This window comes from Melanerpes formicivorus, unplaced genomic scaffold (assembly GCF_026170545.1).
Source record: "Melanerpes formicivorus ecotype bairdi unplaced genomic scaffold, bMelFor1.0.p_v2 SCAF_10, whole genome shotgun sequence".
Lineage (NCBI taxonomy): Eukaryota > Metazoa > Chordata > Aves > Piciformes > Picidae > Melanerpes > Melanerpes formicivorus.
The window spans coordinates 14,494,281-14,510,527 of record NW_027142362.1 but is presented as its reverse complement, the minus strand read 5'-3'; the positions used below and the strand labels follow the sequence as shown (position 1 = coordinate 14,510,527).

Here is a 16,247-nt window from a genome sequence, read left to right as displayed (position 1 = left end):
ATCCCTTTCTGTTTGGCTGCTCTCCAGCCACTATGACCCTAGCCTGTAGCACTGCATAGGGTTGTTGTGGCCAAAGTGCAGCACGTGGCAGGTGGACTTGTTGAATGCCATCCTGTTGGACTCTGCCCATCCCTCAAGGTCCCTCTGCAGAGCCCTTCTGCCCTCTAATAGATCAACACCTGCTCCCAAGTTGGTGTCATCTGCAAATTTACTGATAATGGACTCAATCCCCTCATGCACATCATCAATAAAGATATTGAACAGGATGGGGCCCAGAACTGATCCCTGGGGAACACCACTGGTGATTGGCCTCCAGTTGGATGTGGCACCATTCACTACCACTCTCTGGGCTTGGCCCTCCAGCCAGTTCCTAACCTAGTGCAGAGTGCTGTTGTCCAAGCCACGGGCTGATAGCTTGGCCAGGAGTTTGCTGTGGGGAATGGTGTCAAAGGCCTTGCTGAAGTCCAGGTAGACCACATGCACAGCCTTCCCCACATCCACCAGGCGGTCACCTGATCATAGAAGGAGATCAGGTTGGTGAGGCAGGACCTGCCCTTCCTAAATCCATGCTGGCTGGACCTGAGCCCTTGGCCATCCTTCAGGTGTGCAGTGATTGCCCCCAAGATGATCTGCTCCATAATTTTCCCTCGCACTGAGGTCAGGCTGACAGACCTGTAGTTTCCAGGTTCCTCCATCCAGCCCTTCTTGTGGATGGGCATCACACTGGCCAGTTTCCTGTCATCTGGGACCCCTCCAGTGAGCCAGGACTGGTGGTAAGTGATGGAGGTCATCTGCCAGCTCTCTCAGCACCCTAGGATGGATCCCATCTGGTCCCATGGACTTACGAGTATCCAAGTGGCTCAACAAGTCCTGAACTAATTCCTTGTGGATTTCAGGGGGACTACAGTGTGCCCTGACCCCATCAACCAGTTCAGGAGGCCAGTTATCCTGAAGTCCTTCTGCCTTACTGTTGAAAATTGAGGCAAAGAAGGTATTTAGAACCTCATCCTTTTACTCATCTTTAGTTACAATATTTCACAGCCAGGCTTTGCATCAGGCCACCATCTGAAACTCACCTGCGAACCATCACTGAAGAGGAAGCACAAGTTGGGTGTACCTGTGCTGGGCTGGTGAGGTTTTCATGGGAGTTTTGATGATGTGTTCATCAACTGATGGTACTAATGAAGGGTACAGCAAGAATGCAGGAGTGGTGTGTAGCTGAGATCTCTCCATGGTGCTCTGTGAGTGACACCACTCAGCCAGTGTTGTCCTCAGCCATTTTGGTTTACACCAGCAGTAGTGAATCACAGAATCACAGACTGGTAGGGGTTAGACGAGACCTCTGGGGATCTTCTAGTCCAACACCCCTGCTAGAGCAGTATCTCAGTCTAGAAGTTAGGAAGGAGATGTGGTACTTTTTGAACATTCCTGTGAGTGAAATTAAGGCACAGACAAGGTCATATATCAAGACAAGACTATTTATTAAAGAGAGAGAGAACGGAGCAAACAAAACAGAGAAAGAAAAGGTAGAGAGAGAATGGAGCAAACAAAACAGAGAAAGAAAAGGTAGAGAGAGAATGGAGAAAGAGCGAGCAGGAGAGAAAGTTACTACCTCATGGTCCTCCTTTGGTGGTGGGGGTGGGGGAGGAGAGACATCCTGGAACGCTGTCTCCAGTCTGAGAGGTCCACAGTGATGTTTCCCCCCAGTAAGCTGGCATAGCCCAGGCCTTTTATTATGTTCCTGATTCACTCATCATAGCTCTTCCTGGCCCACACCCTTGTCACATTTCAGGGCGTCTTTCCTGGGTGCTTGCAGGGGTCAGCACCCCTCATTGCCATCCATTGTCCACCACACCCCCTGGGCAGTTGCTGTCTCTGTGGGCAGAGATGACACATCAGGAAGGTAGTTCAGGATGATCTTATCTTTGTGGAGACACTTCTCAGTTCTTAATGTAATCATCACAATCACAAGCTGATTTACATGTTCAAGAGAGGACTCTCCCAAGCAGATTGTACAGGAACACATGTAAGCAGGTTGTGAGACTTTCCAGAGGAGATTCCTCTCTGGGCAGCCTGTTTCTGTGCTCCAGGACCCACAAAGGTAGAATTTCCTGGGTTCTAGTTTGTGGCCATTGTATCTTGTCTTGTCACTGGGCAGCAGAAAAGAGAGTGGCCCCATCTTGACTTCTGCTTTTTAGATACTGGTAAGCATTGATAAGATCTCCTCTCAGTCTTCTCCAGGTTAAACAGCATAGGTCTTCTTATAGACTTTCCTTGTAAGAGAGGTTGCAGTCCCCTTCTCATCTTTATAGCACTCTGTTGGACTCGCCAGTATTTCCGCTGTACTGAACTGAGGATCCCAGAAGAACCTGCAGTACTCAGAGGTGGCCTTACTCGAGCAGAGGAGATGGGGAGGAGAACCTCCCCTGAGCTGCTGCTCACACTCTCCTTAATGCACCTGGGGCCTAACCTTTGCACAATGCAGGTCTTAATCTTGTCCAAATGTCTGTCAAAAAGCGAATGTCACTGGATTCGCCACGTAAACACACAGGTTACTGCTCCTATAGCCCTAGGAAACCTGCCGCGTCTCCAGTGCACACGGTACAGGTTCGGACCACTAATGCATAAGACGACCCCAAATGGCAGTGGTATTTCACAGCCCCCGTCTCGCTTGGCTGCGCAGGGCAACCCGTGGCCCTGTGCCATAGGTACCTTCCCCAGAGACGCCACCGGACCCTCCAGGGAAGCAGCGGTCGCCCCCCAACAGCTACGGCCGACGTGCCCGCCTGGGGGCCACTTCCCCCACCCCGCCCCGGCTTGGGTTTCGCAGAGCGCTGGGCCCCGCCCCGGAGGAGGGGAGCGCCCCCCACCGCCCCGGGGCGGGCTGGGCCGGGCCGGGTGGAGGGGCCGCCCCGCCTCTCAGTCGGCGGCAGCTGGTGCTGCGGGGTCGCAGCCACCGTGGGCCGCCGCCATGCCCGGCTTGCTGAAGGAGGAGACGGCGCTGCTGCTGGATGATTACTTCCAGCATCGCAGCGGCGGCTCCGCGCTGCCCCCCAGCCCCACGGCGGCGGCGCTGCGGCGGGCGGCGGCCGAGCTGGAGCGGCGAGAGCGGCCCTTCTTCCGTTCCTGCGCGCCGCTGGCGCGGGCCGAGCCGCGGGAGGCGGCCGCGCTGCTGAGGCGGGTGGCGGAGCAGATGGAGGCCGACGGCGGCCTCAACTGGGGCCGGCTGCTGGCGCTGGTGGTCTTCGCCGGCACGCTGGCCGCCGCGCTGGCCGAGCGGGGCTGCAGCGATGGGCCAAGCTGCCTGGCCGCCGAGCTGGCCGCCTACCTGGCCGAGGAGCGGGGCGAGTGGCTGGAGGAGCACGGCGGATGGGTGAGCGGGGAAGGGGCGGCAGCGGGGAGCGGGGGGCGGATGAGTCTCCCCAGGGAGTCCGACGGTGGGGAAGCGAAGCCCGGCCCGGCGTGCGTACCGGGCGGCCTGGCTCTTCTCCCCGCTCAGCTGAGCAGGGCGGCCCTCTGGCGCCGTGCCTCGGGGATGCTGTGGCGAGGACGTGGTGCTGTGCCCACCGCAGAGGGTCTCGCTGCGGGGAAGGGCTGCGGGCCGCCTGCCAGCTCTGGATAATTCACAGCGACACGGCAGGTATGCGGTGGGTGTCGAGAGGACTGAGGGCTGTCCTAGGATGTGGCTTAAGCTGGCTCTCCAAGGGGACTGCCGGCCCACTTTATCAGCCTGCTGCCTCCTAAACGTGGGAATAATGGTGTTGGTGAGGGGTACGCAAGGTTTGCTCACTCTTCTGGTCCAGAGTCTTGGGATTTTGGAGGTCAGGCTGACACGGGTCTTCCCCAAATGCAAAACAGCAATATAGCTGTATTCAGAGCCCCCCGTCAGCCAAGACGTGCTGCTCTGATTCCTGCTTGTCCTGCAGCTGGCCAGACGGCAAGGTGTGGGCAGTACCGTTCGTGTACGCTGTGAGGAGAGGCGATGGCTGCTGCCGTTTGCCGTTGCTTGAGTTGCAGGCTGTCAGTGCAGCTTGTCAGGCGTCCACGCAGCTCTGCCTGCATTTCTGAACAAAATGTCAGCTGTCCCGCAGAGCAGCACATTTCCCATTCTCAGTCCTGGTGGAATATTTGATGCCAATACAAATAAGTACTAAAAATAGAAAAGGGGGTAAGCAGCCACTGGTTTCTCGTTGGCTTTTCCAGAGACCAAAATGAATTTGGTGTTCCAGTGGTCACTGGTCCATCTGACTGCTCACAACAGTGTGGTGGTTGGCTGTGCTTGGCAAAATAGCATTGCCTGTTCGCGCAAATTAGAGTGTAAAGAACAAAGTTCCGGAAGAAATTAAGAGTATAACTTGTTTACATAGACATCTGCGGAGCAGAGTTCAAACATGACCATCTGGAGTTGTATTGCTGCCACTTCTGATTATCACAAATAACGATCTGGGAGAGCAGCTGCCAGCTTTGCTCTGTCATAGGTCAGTTGTGAGCAGTGTCCACTTGTCTATTCCAAGAGAGTGTGTAATCAGTTCCAGGCCCACCGAGATGGGACCAGCTTCGAACTCCTGTCTTTCAAGTGGAAATTTCCATATCCTGTGTTTCATGTGCTTTCTGAAACTTGAATGAGGGAGAACAATGCTGGCAGTTCCCATCAGAAACTTGTAAAAAAAGGGCAAAAATAGCATAATGACACGCTGAGCATCTCAATAGGAAGTTTGCAATTTTCTTTTGAGTGAACACTTGTAGCTACTGCTTTCAGTTGCCTTGTGCAGGGGCTCTCACAAAGGGTTTTTGTGTGTTCAAGGCAGCAGGCTTAGGCTTTCATGATTAAAACATAGTCTTACGCAGCTGACAGTTGCCGTGCTGGGAGGGCGGTCCAAACTGTGTGCTCAGAGATTTTGTTAAAAGAAACCTAGTTAATTGCAAGCCAGTCAACTCAACGTCCTCTCTCTTGTTTTTCTAGGATGGCTTCTGTCGCTTCTTCGGCAGACACGACTCCCAGTCGGCTGACCAGAGCAGTACCATAAGCAATGCAATCATGGCAGCAGCGGGGTTTGGAATAGCCGGATTGGCGTTTCTCTTGGCGGTGCGATAGGCTGATGGGAAAGTACTCTCAAAACTGACAATGTACCAGATTCCACTCTATTTTCTATAGAACAGACCCTCTAAGAAGAAGTTTATATTTTTAAACTGGCTCGGGAAACTGTCTCACTAAATCCTTGGCTATAAACTGCTTCACTTGCTACCCAGTAACAGCACAGATGTGTACTAAACCACCACTTGTGCATGTTCAAAACCTGTTGTCTCCAAACATCCTCTGGACTTTCTTTTTGAAGGTGTAACCTTAAACTTTAGCATGGTTCATGTACTGTAACTTCTGAGTGCTCGATGTTATGCTAGGAAAATGTTACGGTGGACTTGCTACTAAACCTTGGGTTCGAGATGTCCAATTTACGTGGAGGCAAGTCTTTGAGCCCGCCTTCCATTAATACTGTAAAGGGCAAACCTTGGCCATGATTTCACATGGTTTATGGCCTCAGATGCAGCGCACAGCACTTGTTACTGAAAGGCAACTCATTGGTTGATTTAGAGCAATTAGCGCCTGTGATGCAAGAAGCATTAGGGCCTAATATAACATAAGGCTGATTTAATTACACTACAAGAAGTATTGATACAGGACAGTAATGGCTGCAGTACTGGTTCTTCTTACTGAAAGGAAAGGAATTTAAATATTAAACCTTAATTGGTATATTGAAATCCGGTGGAGGCTGGAATTTCTCTGGATTTCCGTGGCAAATCGAGAATTTCCATATATCTTAATATATTTTTGAAGTATTTATCACTGTATAATACTTGTAGCCATGACATCTTTATTTTTGTTTAAAACTTAACGCTGGTTCTTGTTACTCTAGTGCGTATCGAGCGTTGTCTTGTTTGAGTAATATTTCACTCTGTTTTCAACATGCTGTGTATTTCTTTCAGTGGTTGTACAAATTGCCTTATGTTCCTGGTAGCTTTTAATAACGTTCCTGGGTTACTCATAGCGTGTACAATTTTACTATGGTGACTTCAAAGGTGAATAAATGTTAAGTATTTTTATTTTAAAAGACAACTTTAGCTTTCTGCCTGTTTGCTCGGCTGGGTGATGGCACTCGGCGAGCCTTTTGGGGATTGTCTGGATGCATTGATTTGTTTTTGCCTTCCCGGTGCTTTGACCTGGAACGGGGAGTTGTGCAGCAGTGTGATACCAGTCTCTGTTGCAGAGGAGTTCTGCAGTCAGAACAAGGGCTGAGATTACCTAAGGGGAAAATCCAGTCCAAAAGGCCCATTTTCACCACTGCAACTGGAAATAACCGCGTGGTTTTGTAGGCCAAAACTTCCCAAAGTTTGCTGGCGCAGCTGGATACAGACAGGCTCATCTGAGAGCTGTTCCTGCTTGTAGAGAGCGGCAGAGCTCTTGTTTCTGCTCTGCCAAGACATGCTGCTGCCTCTCTTTCACACATGCATGCTTTTTCACTGAAACTGGAGTTTCTGGTACGGGTTACGATGTCAACTGAGCAATAGGTGTTGGGAGTTCAGCCTTCGTGGATTAGTAATACTGAGCAACTGTGACTTTTATCGGTATTGGACTTTAACCCTTCTGAAAAAAGGTCTTGTGCTCATGTCCCCAAGTCAGATGTTTACATGACACTGGTGGCTTTGATGCCTGTAAAATGGTGCAAGCCTGTTGTTCAGCCTCCCTCACTGGCCACCTGTTGGCCCACAATTCTGTCTGCCGCTTGGGAGAAGCACCTGGCAGGTGGCAGACTTCCCCTTGGGAAAGATCAGCCAGACTGGCATCGCTGCAGCTGGCAATGGCCACCCTGCTTCTCCTTCTGGAGGCCACTGGGTCCTGGGGGAGGCGTGTGGTGGGAGCTAATGGCCCTGTGCTGGACAGAGCATTGTTGTGCTGGCTGGCTGCAGATGCAGGGTGAAGGACAAAAAGGGACATTCAGGGGCGGTAAGTCCCGCGGGGGCAGGAAGGAGCTAGCAGTCCTCCCCCTCATGCTGCCTGCCCTGAACAAATGTCTGCTTGTTCTCTGACTTCCAGTTCCCTAAACTCCAGCTTGGCTCCTCTTGGCAAAAGGATTAAGAGCCTGTGGTGTGGGACTGTCATACTTGGTTCCTCTCTCAAGTTCACTCAGGGATGGCGCCTGCTCCTGCAGCAGATGGATGCTCTTGAGAGTCTGTCTCAAGTCCTCCTGGATGGCCAGGAGGGTGTGGTGTCTGAAACTCAGGCTACAGTGGAAGTAAACTGGCTGGTGCTGGGAGGCAGAGGTGGCTTCTAAAATGTGGGATGCTTAGGGGAATGTGTGCTGAAAAGCATGGTGAATGACAGGGCAAGAAATGCTCTATGGTCTCAGCAGAGGTCAAGTGTTGCACGGAAATAATCCTGCAGTAGATCTCAACGTCGCTCCTAATACCAAAAAGAACAAAGATAAAAATACAAGTACCTTGATTTCCAGCTTAAGCTGATCTGGCAGGCCTCACAAACACAATAGCTGGGAGGATGCTTTTATTACAGTGTACTCTGCAAAAGAGAAGAAAATAGTCTGGAAATACCCTTGAATGAAGTCACATCAGCTTTTCTTGTAAGCCTGACCCTTTACAAGATACAGCTTGGAGAGCTTCTGGTGCTTTTCCTTGGCCTGGAAGAAGCCGGTGGTAGGTTTCTTAAGAGCCATGAAATAATGAGGGTAATTCAGGAAAACCATAAGGCTGAGTCAGGAGACTGCAGTGCAGCTTAGTAGCATAGCAGCAATTCTGCCTGTAGCTTCCTGGATCCAGGCTGCTTGGGTCTCTGCAGAGAGCCTGTATCTGAGGGTGCTCCACTTAGCCACCCTGAAAGCTCTGGGTACAGCCCAGGCTGGTGGAGCCTGGCACATAGGGTAATCCTTTCCCAGCTGGAGCTGTGCTCCTCTAGCTGCTCCCTGGTGCCATTGGGGCCTGTGGTGATTGAAGATCAAATCTTAAATCACTGAAGCCCTATTAATTTCAGGGCAGTTTATAGTCAATGTTTGTATGACTCTTCTGATTATTTTTTTCCCCAATGTTTTTTTTCAGTTTCAGCCTGGCAGCTTGTCTCAGTGGAGTTCTCTTGTCAGTTAAAAACTGCTGCTCATCCTCTTTTCTGCCTCAGAAAACGAAAGCAAGACGTTGCTGTTCCTTTCTTTAAACGCAGAAAGAGGGTAGGTGGTGTTCAAGTCCAAGTCGGTGTCTGATCCTCATGACAGCTTTTAGATCTTCAGCGCTGGTGTACTTCCCAGGCAGGTGGCAGATGCAGCAGACCTCATCCCATCTAACAAGTAGTGCACAATAACTGCTGTAGGTTCAACTGGGGCCCCAATATGTCTATGCTTGCAGAAGCCATCGATCATGGGGAGCTTTTCAAGTGCTGGGCAAGGTCTTGTGTTCAAAAGGAGAGTAGTGAAGGTGCTGGCTGAACTCCATCCACTGCCATGCTGCTCTCATCAGCTTCGAGTCTTTCCTGCTCTGCTGTGTATGGAGACCTTTGCAGAGCTGAGTGGTGCAGAAAGCAGTGTTCCCAGCTTACAGTGGTCTTAGTGGAGCAATTAGTGTTATCTTGCTAGTGCTGCACCTGCTCTATATGCAGTTCCCTTCTGAAGGGGCATCCATTGTAACCACGGGCAAAGGCTGCAGAGCTCTTCCAGGAGATCAGCTGCCTCCTCATGAAAGGAAAAAGCAGTCTATTCATTAGGCTTCTTAAGAGTGTTGAACTAGCCAGTGGGTTTCTTTTTGACTTGGAAAAAATGAGACACTGTTAGAGCTCAAAAAACATGAGTTGCAGAATGGTGCTACATGACAGTTTGTGAGCTGCTTTGCTGCGGTAGGCAAAAAGTCTGGTCCGGCACATCTCGCTGAAGGAATTGGTGCTGGTCCTGCATCCTTTTCTGCCATGCATGCTGCCATTGTGGGAGGATGCAACATGGCTCTGACCTGCAGGGTGGCACCCAAGCCTGTCTAGGACAGGAGAGCCCTGTTAAAAATGACTTAATTGGGCAGCCAAGCCTCCCCTTCCACACCCCCTGAGAATCACTGAAAGGAAAAGAGATCAAACGCGTGGCATTTATTCACATCGTTTAACTTCTTGTGTTCATTCAGTTTCAACAATGAAAGCACCCTTCCAGTTTCACTTCTCTTTCTTTAGCTGCTTTCTGCACCAGATTCCAGCTGTGCTGTCCTTTCAATGACAAGGTGCAGTGTGGGGAGAGCCAGCACAGCTGGGAGAGGACTTGCTTTCAGGTTTGAGAAGAGTCATTAATTCCTCCATAACATAGCGCTGGGTTTGGGAGTGCTTAAAAATGTTCCCTTTGAACTTTTAACAGTTAACCTGTCATAAACTGAAATTCTTGAATGAGAACAAAAGTAGAAGTAAAACCCTGGTTTACTTGAATTGAAATGTAGGGAGTCTTAAAACCAACTCTGTACTGAACTAACAAGATTGTTTTGTTGGATTTTCTTTTTTCTTTGCCCAGGCTTGGTCTATTTGTTTTATTCAAATGAGACAAGGGAGAGGACCTGGCTTTCAAACAGGCCATTTGTTTCTGCCCAGCCTGTGATAAGTTTCTAGCACTATGGCCTGAAACTGATACTTGCCAACTGGCAACCTCGTGGTTTTGTCATGTTCACCCATTTTGTGTCAGAGCTGACATGTGTTGCCCATTTCTGTTAGTTAGGAATTAAACCTATCAAAATGTCTGTTTCTATTCAGAGGGGGACCATGCCAGCTCTCCAGGTGACTGAAATCCATCCTGTCCTGTAGTAAGAGACACTGTGCTGCAGGAAATTAGGAGAACTCATCTGTAGAGAGCCACTGTAGGCACTGCATGAAGTTTGTACTCTCTGGATTTAATCCCTTTAATGATTCTGACCTGTGACAACAGTTCACTGGAGGGAGTTCCTGTGTTTGACCCAGCCTGCTCTTTTGTTTGTCTCAGCACATAGTGAGTAACAGGAGTCCCACACCCTGCTTACAGCTTTTGGATACTGTCTTTCTCCTTTTTTCTCCCCCTCATAAAATGTGATTTATACCCAGCAAGGTCTGTTGGGAGTGATTGCTGGGTGCAATCTTAACTGTGAGGAAGCTGTCTGTGCTGCACTGACTGCATCTTGGGGAGGATCAGACATTGGACCTAGAGCTCTGCTATGGGCAGCCTGTTCTGCAGCCTGACACCAAAGCCAGGAGCTCTTGCTGGCACTTTTGATTTGCAGTGCACAACAATAGAAGTGCAAAAGTGCTTGTCTTCATCAAAGTGCCAGAGACAAAGCACTGTCTGTAGTGTGCTGAGCTAACAGGGTGGTTGGCCTCTTCCTTGTAGCTATTCGTGTCATTAGAAATCCCAGAGTGTTGTAATTAATTTCTAAGCATTAACTGTGAAGCTTTGCAAGTTTCCAACAGGCTTGTCATAAATTACAGTCAGTGCCATGTGGCTGTGGTGAGAAGTCAATGTTAACCCCTGTCTCTATAGGAGCTGCCAGCAGAAGCTCACTCAGTGTCTTACCTCCTGTCATGTAGGCTGGATGCTCTTGCTCCTCTGGACGTAGCTGCTTTGCACCCTCACCAGCTGGGGGCTTTCTCACCTCCTGAGATGGGGCTTTCACTCCTTGAAGTCCCAGCAGCCTGCCTGCTGGAAGTGTGGCCACGCTGGGATGCACCCAGTATTGTCCTGCCCCTGACAACACGGCTGTGCTGCTTTTTGGTGCAAGCACAAGGCTGTGAAGGAGCAGTCATATTGATGCTGTCCTGGGTGGGTGGTGGTTAGATGACTTTCTAATGATTCTAATGCATGAGCAAGAACAAATTCCACCAGTCAGGTGTAAAATAACCTTGTAAAACAGCAGTGGCAAGACCAGTGGCAGCTGAGAGCTGATGGTGCTTGACACACAGGGCAAACACTTGTTTCCTGATACTTGCCATGTGCACAGTGAGTGCTTTGATACAGAGAAGTGCTTTGAATGTTGAACCTTGTTACAAGAACCTGCAAGTAACCTGCTTCCTTGAGCATTTCATGCACAGGCTGGATGGTGGCATTTTCAAGCAGAATGTGGGCTGTGGTCCAGGAGGTGCCAGCTCTGCTGAGGAGGTGTGGGATTCCTGCCTGGGCTGTGCTGGACCCTGTCTCCCATAGGGGCTGGGAGATAGTATCCCCCATGCTGGGGGTGTGGGGCTGTGGCACAGGTGGGTGAAACCTGGCCCTGCACAGCCCAGCCAGTCAGTGGTTTCTGTCCCAGAACTCCACAGAAACACCTGAGCTTTCTGGTGTGTGAGAGGTCTACAAAATACATGTGGGGTTGAGATTTTTTAACTTGTTTTTTCTTTTCTTTTTCTCCCACCCCTCACATGCCCTGAAGAGGGTGTACTGCAGTAGTCCTGCTGACAGTCCCAGCAGGAACACCCCTGCTGTGGGAAGCTGCTGCTCAGCACGAGTCATGCTCACCGCCATAGCGTGGATGACCATTCCTCCTTAGAAGTTCTTTGTGTGGGCAACTCTCTGTCACAGCAGCATTGCTCGTCCCCTGGTCTAGAAAAAAAAATAGTTTAACATGAACTTTTTCAAGAAGGGCACAAAACTAGCCTGAGTTTTAAGAAAGAACAAAAATAATCCTCTGGGGTCTTATGTATTACCCCTGGTGACACCACCTGCTGCTCCAAAATACTTCCAGTATTCCTGGTCACTTTTTCCAAGTGAAGGTTTACTCCATGGGAGGAAGAGGTTAACTCTGGAGTGAGTAAGGCAAAAGATAATGTGAAACAGAAATGCTGGTGCTGTTTGTTCTGCCATCTGTTCTGCATTCAATCCAGGACTGTGGGTGGTTTCCCATAGCGCTCTCACTCCCCTTGCTGTCGCCCGCCCAGTGGAAGGCTGTGAGCTCCCCAACCTGTGTCCATCTCTGGAGCCCTCAGTACAAGAAGGATGTGAACTTGTTGGAGCAGGTCCAGAGGAGGCTGCAAAAACTCTGAGGCCTGGAACACCTCTGTTGAGGACAGGCTGGGAGAATTGGAGTTGTTTAGCCTGGAGAAGAGAAGGCACCAGGGAGACCTTATTGCCCAGAGTGGTGGTAGATACCTCATCCATGGAAATGTTCCAGGTCAGGTTGGGTGGGGCTCTTGAGCAACCTGATCTGGTTGAAGATGTACATGCTTACTGCAGGGGTAGTTGGGCTAGATGACCTTTAAAAGCCCTTTCTGACCCAAAGAATTCTATGGTTCTATGAGCTGGCACTGCAGAGCTGGATGATATTCACAGTATCACAGTATCACAGTATCACTTAGGTTGGAAAGGACCTCGAGGATCATCGAGTCCAACCTGACACCGCAGACCCCATGACTAGACCATGGCACCAAGTGCCACGTCCAATCTCCCCTTGAACGCCTCCAGGGTCGATGACTCAACCACCTCCCTGGGCAACCCATTCCAATGCCGAATGACTCGCTCGGTGAAGAACTTCCTCCTCACCTCGAGTCTGAACCTCCCCTGGCGCAGCTTGAGACTGTGTCCCCTTGTTCTGGTGCTGGTTGCCTGGGAGAAGAGGCCAACTCCCTCCTGGCTACAACCACCCTTCAGGTAGTTGTAGAGGGCAATAAGGTCACCCCTGAGCCTCCTCTTCTCCAGGCTAAACAATCCCAGCTCCCTCAGCCTCTCCTCATAGGGCTTGTGTTCAAGGCCTCTCACCAGCCTTGTTGCCCTTCTCTGGACACGCTCAAGTGTCTCAATGTCCTTCTTAAACTGAGGAGCCCAGAACTGGACACAGTACTCAAGGTGCGGCCTAACCAGAGCAGAGTACAGGGGCACTATGACCTCCCTGCTCCTGCTGGCCACACTATTCCTAATGCAGGCCAGAATGCTATTGGCCCTCCTGGCCACCTGAGCACACTGCTGGCTCATATTCAGGTGGCTGTCGATCAGCACACCCAGGTCCCTCTCTGTCTGGGAGCTCTCCAGCCACTCCGACCCCAGCCTATAGCTCTGCATGGGATTGCCATAGCCAAAGTGCAGCACTCGGCACTTGGACTTGTTGAAAGCCATCCCATTGGACTCTGCCCATCTTTCCAGTCGGTCGAGGTCCCTCTGCAGAGCCTTTCTACCCTCTAATTGACTAACATCTGCCCCTAACTTTGTGTCATCTGCAAACTTGCTGATGACTGACTCTACCCCTTCATCCAGATCATCAACGAATATGTTGAAGAGGACAGGGCCCAGCACTGATCCCTGGGGGACACCACTGGTGACTGGCCTCCAGCTGGATGCGGCACCATTCACGACCACTCTCTGGGCCCGGCCCTCCAGCCAGTTCCTAACCCAGCACAGAGTGTAGTGGTCCAAGCCACGGGCTGACAGCTTAGTCAGCAGTTTGCTGTGGGGGACGGTGTCAAAGGCCTTGCTGAAGTCTAGGTAGACCACATCCACAGGCCTCCCCACATCCACCAGGCGGGTCACCTGATCATAGAAAGAGATCAGGTTGGAGAGGCAGGATCTGCCCTTCCTGAATCCATGTTGGCTGGACCTGAGCCCTTGGCCATCCTTCAGGTGCGCAGTTATTGCTGCCAGGATAATCTGCTCCATCACTTTCCCTGGCACTGAGGTCAGGCTGACTGGCCTGTAGTTTCCAGGTTCCTCCATCCGACCCTTCTTGTGGATGGGGACCACGTTGGCCAGTTTCCAGTCATCTGGGACCTCACCAGTGAGCCAGGACTGGAGGAAAATGATGGAGAGTGGCCTAGCTAGCACATCCGCCAGCTCTCTCAGCACCCTAGGATGGATCCCATCTGGTCCCATGGACTTGTGGATATCCAAGTGGCTCAGCAGGTCCCGAACTAACTCCTCATGGATTTCCAGGGTATTACTCTGCTCCCCGACCCCAACGCCCAGCTCCGGAGACCACTCGTCCTGAACTCCTGCCTTGCTGTTAAACATTGAGGTAAAGAAGGTGTTCAGGACCTCAGCTTTATCCTCATCCTCAGTAACTGTGTTCCCCTCCAGGTCCACTAGGGAGTTCAGGTTCTTCCTGCCCTTCTTCTTATTGTTAATATATTTATAAAAATGCTTTTTATTATCTTTGACTGAGGTGGCCAGCTTCAGTTCCAGCTGGGCCTTAGCCTCCCTAATTTTATTCCTACATAATCTAACAGCTTCCTTGAACATACCTCGAGAAGCCTTCCCCTCCTTCCAAAGGTGATACAGCCTCCTCTTCCCCCTTAAATCCTCCAGGAGCTGCTTGCTCATCCAGGCTGGTCGCCTTCCCCGCCGGCTTGCCTTCCGGCACATGGGAACCGCCAATTCCTGTGCCTTCAAGAGCTCCTGTCTCTCCCAGAGAAGCTGTCCTTTGGCTTGGTGAAGATGTGTGCCAGGGCCTGGCTATCTGCTGCAGGCAGTGCAGGCTGTGCTGGAGCTTCCACTGAAAGCCTGCTCTAGCAGCAATACAGAAAAGCATGGACTTAACACCTTTTGCTTGGACAGAATGAGCATTGGAGAGTGCCAGGGTCAGCACACCTTGCGCCGTGCCCATGGGAAGAGCTTGTGTGGGATAGTCTCTGCTTCCCTGGGAGTCCTGGGAGTCAGCATTTCCATCTTTGCAGCAATGCACCTCCTCCCTCCCCTCTGACACCTGGTGAGGCTGGGGAGTTGGGTGGAGGGGAACCTAATAGAGTTCAGTGAAGGGAAGTGTAGAGTCCTGCACCTGGGGAGGAGTAACCCCATGCAGCAGTACAAGTTAGGGGTTGACCTACTAGGAAGGAGCTCTGCAGAGAAAGACCTGGGAGTCCTGGTGGACGAGAAGTTCAGCATGAACCAGCAGTGTTCTTGGGATCAAGAAGGCCAGTAGTATCAGGTGGTGCATTAAGAGGAATGTGACTAGCAGGTCGAAGGAGGTTCTCCTAGTGGGAACCCTGCTCTAGTGAGGCCACATCTGGAATACTGGGCTCCACAGTTCGGGAGAGAGGGAACTACTGGAGACAGTCCAACAGAAGAGTACAAAGATGATTAAAAGACTGCAGCGTCTCCCTGACAAGGAAAGGTTGAGAGACTTCTTGCTGTTTAGTCTAGACAGAGGGGATGTTCTCAAAGCTTATCTATATCTAAAGGGTGGGATGGGGCCAGTCTCATTGCAGTGGTGCCCAGTGATGGGACAAGGGGTCACAGGCACAAAATAGAACACAGGAAGTTCCACCTAAACATGAGGAAAACCTTTCATTTGAGGGTAATGAAGCACTGGAACATGCTGGACAGAGCATTTAAGTCATCTTCTCTGGAGATGCATTCCTGAGCAACCTGGTCTAGGTGATACTGCTTTAGCAAGGGGGTTGGACTAGATGATTTCCAGAGGTCCCTTCCAACCCCTTGGATTCTGTGAGATGATCCCTAGTGAGTGGGGCAGCCCATACCCACCACCCAGCCACTGCTGCCCTCTCTGTGATCCAACAGCAGGGTAGGCTGATCCCCACAGGGCTCTCTGCCAACACTCTGTCCCACCAGCACGTGTACCAAAGCATGGGAGGGCAGATGTGTCTCTTGTCCTTGTTTCAGGGACAGCTGGAAAATGAACAGTGAAATCATCTCATTCCTTAGTCCCAGAGCCCCTTTCTGCTTTGCCTGTTCCCCATTTTCCTGCCTTCCCTCCTGGTCCCCTTGTTTATGCCCAGTACTGCATCCCCCTGCATGCCTTCTAGCCCACCCTCCCCGGCTCCACTTTCACTTGGGAATGTGACCTTGCTCACTAGATTATTTACAGACAAAATATTGCTGCAAGCCCATGGTAGGGTTTTCTGTAGTTGTTTTTTTGTAAGTGACTGAATTCCACGAAAAATGAATTGTTTTGAGGGGCGTGTGGGAACGCTTTGCTGTCTTTGGGAACAGGCTGCTTTAAGCCATTTCCCCTGGCCAGCGCAGAGGGGTGAGAGTGTCTCTATTTCCTTAGCTGTAGGAAGTGATGTCTTTCTGGTTTTCTTACAGAAACCCAGCCCTTGCTTGGGAAAGCTGCCAGGATGGGACAGCAGCATTAACGGGGTCATGGCACACATGTAAACTGGGACCCGGGTTTCTTCTTGAGGCACGGTGTTGGCTGTGGGGAAGAGCAGAATTGGGGGCTGCTTTCTGTGACCCCCCCCCCCTCCTGCACCCCTGGAGCTGAGACTCTCCACTTCCCTTTTCTTGGGAGCTCCTGACTCCTGCTGCACTTGCAACACAGGC

General features: G+C 51.0%; 1 protein-coding gene across 1 annotated transcript; it reads left to right on the top strand.

Moving 5' to 3' along the window:
- The first annotated feature begins 2,889 nt into the window (after positions 1–2,889).
- Positions 2,890–6,112, top strand: BCL2L10 (BCL2 like 10). Its single transcript, XM_068143850.1, has 2 exons — positions 2,890–3,373; positions 4,964–6,112. The coding sequence occupies exons 1-2, from the start codon at positions 2,972–2,974 to the stop codon at positions 5,093–5,095; spliced, it is 534 nt and encodes a 177-aa protein (XP_067999951.1). The 5' UTR covers positions 2,890–2,971; the 3' UTR covers positions 5,096–6,112.
- Positions 6,113–16,247: the final 10,135 nt, after the last annotated feature.

Bases quoted from the DNA above. Each gene is read 5' to 3' on its own strand.
- BCL2L10 (XM_068143850.1), top strand. From the start codon at position 2,972: ATGCCCGGCTTGCTGAAGGAGGAGACGGCGCTGCTGCTGGATGATTAC. The intron at 3,374-4,963 runs GTGAGCGGGGAA...TTGTTTTTCTAG, and splicing joins TGGAGGAGCACGGCGGATGG to GATGGCTTCTGTCGCTTCTT.